The sequence below is a fragment of the Nansenia antarctica genome, assembly GCF_963989245.1.
Source record: "Nansenia antarctica genome assembly, chromosome: 6".
NCBI classification, from domain to species: Eukaryota; Metazoa; Chordata; class Actinopteri; order Argentiniformes; family Microstomatidae; genus Nansenia; species Nansenia antarctica.
Genome location: NC_137676.1, coordinates 73560178 through 73562677, shown reverse-complemented (window position 1 = coordinate 73562677; position 2500 = coordinate 73560178). Strand labels below are relative to the sequence as shown.

Here is a 2500-nt window from a genome sequence, read left to right as displayed (position 1 = left end):
GGGCCTCACCACCACCCCCAGCACAGCCATGACCACCATCTCCGAGTCGGGGGGGGGTGTCGTCGGGGGGGCGGGGCGCCACTACTCCTCGGAGGACGCACCACACGGGCCCCTGGGCGGGGGTGTGGGTGTGGGGGGGGGGATGGGGATGCCCCTCCCCCTCCCCCTCCCCGTCCCCGTCCGCCAGCAGCTGACGGAGGAGGACCTGGAGACCACCAAGCTGGACCCCAAGGAGGTGGACAAGAACCTGAAGGAGAGCTCGGACGAGAACCTGATGGAGCACTCCCAGAAGCAGTTCAGCGCGCCGGACAACAACAGCAGCAACAGCCTCCTGCTGTACCCCTTGATCAAGAAGCTGGCGGCCGAGGTGGTGACCGGAGCCGGAGGGGGAGGGGGAGGAGGGGCCGGGGCGGGGGGGGGGGACGACCACCCCCACCCCCACCCCCACACCCCCGCCGCCATGTTCCCTCTGCCGCCCAAGCAGCAGAACCTCCCCAAGAGGCCCACCAGCCTCCCGCTCAACACCAACAAAGGAGCCAAGAAGGAGTCTTCGTCGTCATCTTCTTCCTCTTCGTCACGGCTGCTGAAGTTCGGAGGCGGGAACAACAAACACAAGTCCAACCTGAAGAGGCAGCAGCAGCAGGGAATGCTGGGGCCGCAGGTGGAGACGCAGGTGGGCGTGGCCAAGATGAACACGGTGGTCGCCGCCGCCGGGAGCCGCCAGCAGCTGCAACAACAGCCGCACCTGGTTACCGTAGTAACCGGCAACGGCGGCAACAACAGCGGGCTTGCCAACGGTCGCGCAGCAGCAGGAGGAGGAGGAGGAGGAGGAGCGGGAGCGAGAGCGGTCGTCGCCGTGGCTAACGGTTACGCCGGTGGTGTGGCGTCCTCCTCCTCCTACACCAATCCCGCGGGGCCGCAGGTGGAGCTGGGGGTGGGGGGGGCAGTGCTCCCACCCCCCGTGCTCCGGAGTCAGCTGAGCGGCGAGCTAAGCGGCGGCCGTCTCCACGGCAACATCAACTCCTCCTCCCCGGACGAACGCGAGCCGCTGCTGAGGAGGGAGCAGGTGGCGGGGCGCAGCGGCACGAGCAACAACGCCAACAACAACAACAACAACAGCAGCAGCAGCAGCGTGGCGGGGGTGGTTCCCCACGGGCTCGGCCACGGGGGGGGCGGGGGGTTCTTCACAGCGGGCCGGGGCTCTGAGCCCCCCATCTGCGCCCCACCAGCCCCAGTCCCAACCTCTACCCCAGCCCAAGTCTTAGTCCCAGCCCCAGCCTCTACCCCGGCCTCTACCCCAGCCCCGGCCTCTACCCCGGCCTCTACCCTGGCCTCTACCCCGGCCTCTACCCTGGCCTCTACCCCGGCCTCTACCCTGGCCTCTACCCCGGCCTCTACCCTGGCCTCTACCCCGGCCTCTACCCTGGCCTCTACCCCGGCCTCAGTGGTCCCAGAGCTCCAGCCCGGGGCCCTGCTGCGCCAGGCCAGACCCAGGAGACCGGAGCGGCCCTGCTCCCTGGACCTCTCCACCTCCTCCCACGACAGCTCCTCCAGTGAGTACATCCACTTCTCTCCTCTACCGCTGCCCTCCCATCCCCTCTGCTTGTCCTTCTCTCTGTCTCTCTCTCTCTCTCTCTCTATTTCTCTGCCTCTCTCTCCTTATAGGAGACGCCTTATTCCAAAGTGACTTACAATCGATACATTTGACTAAGCAAGTAAATCATCTTGGTCAGAGGTCAGAGGGGGGGAAGGGGGGGGAATGTTGAGTGTCTGTGGTAGGAGAACCCGTGTGAGGAGATTACCAAGCCAAAAGACTTGGTATAGAGGGAGAACAGTAGGGGCCCCAGGACAGAGCCCTGAGGGACCCCAGTGGTATAGAGGGAGAACAGTAGGGGCCCCAGGACAGAGCCCTGGGGGACCCCAGTGGTATAGAGGGAGAACAGTAGAGGCCCTAGGACAGAGCCCTGGGGGACCCCAGTGGTATAGAGGGAGAACAGTAGAGGCCCTAGGACAGAGCCCTAGGGGACCCCAGTGGTATAGAGGGAGAACAGTAGAGGCCCTAGGACAGAGCCCTGGGGGACCCCAGTGGTATAGAGGGAGAACAGTAGGGGCCCTAGGACAGAGCCCTGGGGGACCCCAGTGGTATAGAGGGAGGACAGTAGGGGCCCTAGGACAGAGCCCTGGGGGACCCCAGTGGTATAGAGGGAGAACAGTAGAGGCCCTAGGACAGAGCCCTGGGGGACCCCAGTGGTATAGAGGGAGAACAGTAGGGGCCCTAGGACAGAGCCCTGAGGGACCCCAGTGGTATAGAGGGAGAACAGTAAGGGCCCTAGGACAGAGCCCTGGTGTACCCCAGTGGTATAGAGGGAGAACAGTAGGGGCCCTAGGACAGAGCCCTGGGGGACCCCAGTGGTATAGAGGGAGAACAGTAAGGGCCCTAGGACAGAGCCCTGGGGGACCCCAGTGGTATAGAGGGAGAACAGTAAGGGCCCTAGGACAG

General features: G+C 65.0%; 1 protein-coding gene across 1 annotated transcript in view; it reads left to right on the top strand.

The window, feature by feature from the left end:
- Positions 1 to 2500, top strand: part of LOC308160959 (bone morphogenetic protein receptor type-2-like) — a gene marked incomplete at both ends in the record, with an annotated part of 66441 nt that overhangs the window by 5236 nt on the left and 58705 nt on the right. The window contains one exon of the mRNA XM_080534882.1: positions 1 to 1553. This exon is cut by the window's left edge and continues 342 nt beyond it. Within this exon, the coding sequence (XP_080391008.1) occupies positions 1 to 1553 (1553 nt within the window). The remainder of the gene's footprint in view (positions 1554 to 2500) is intronic.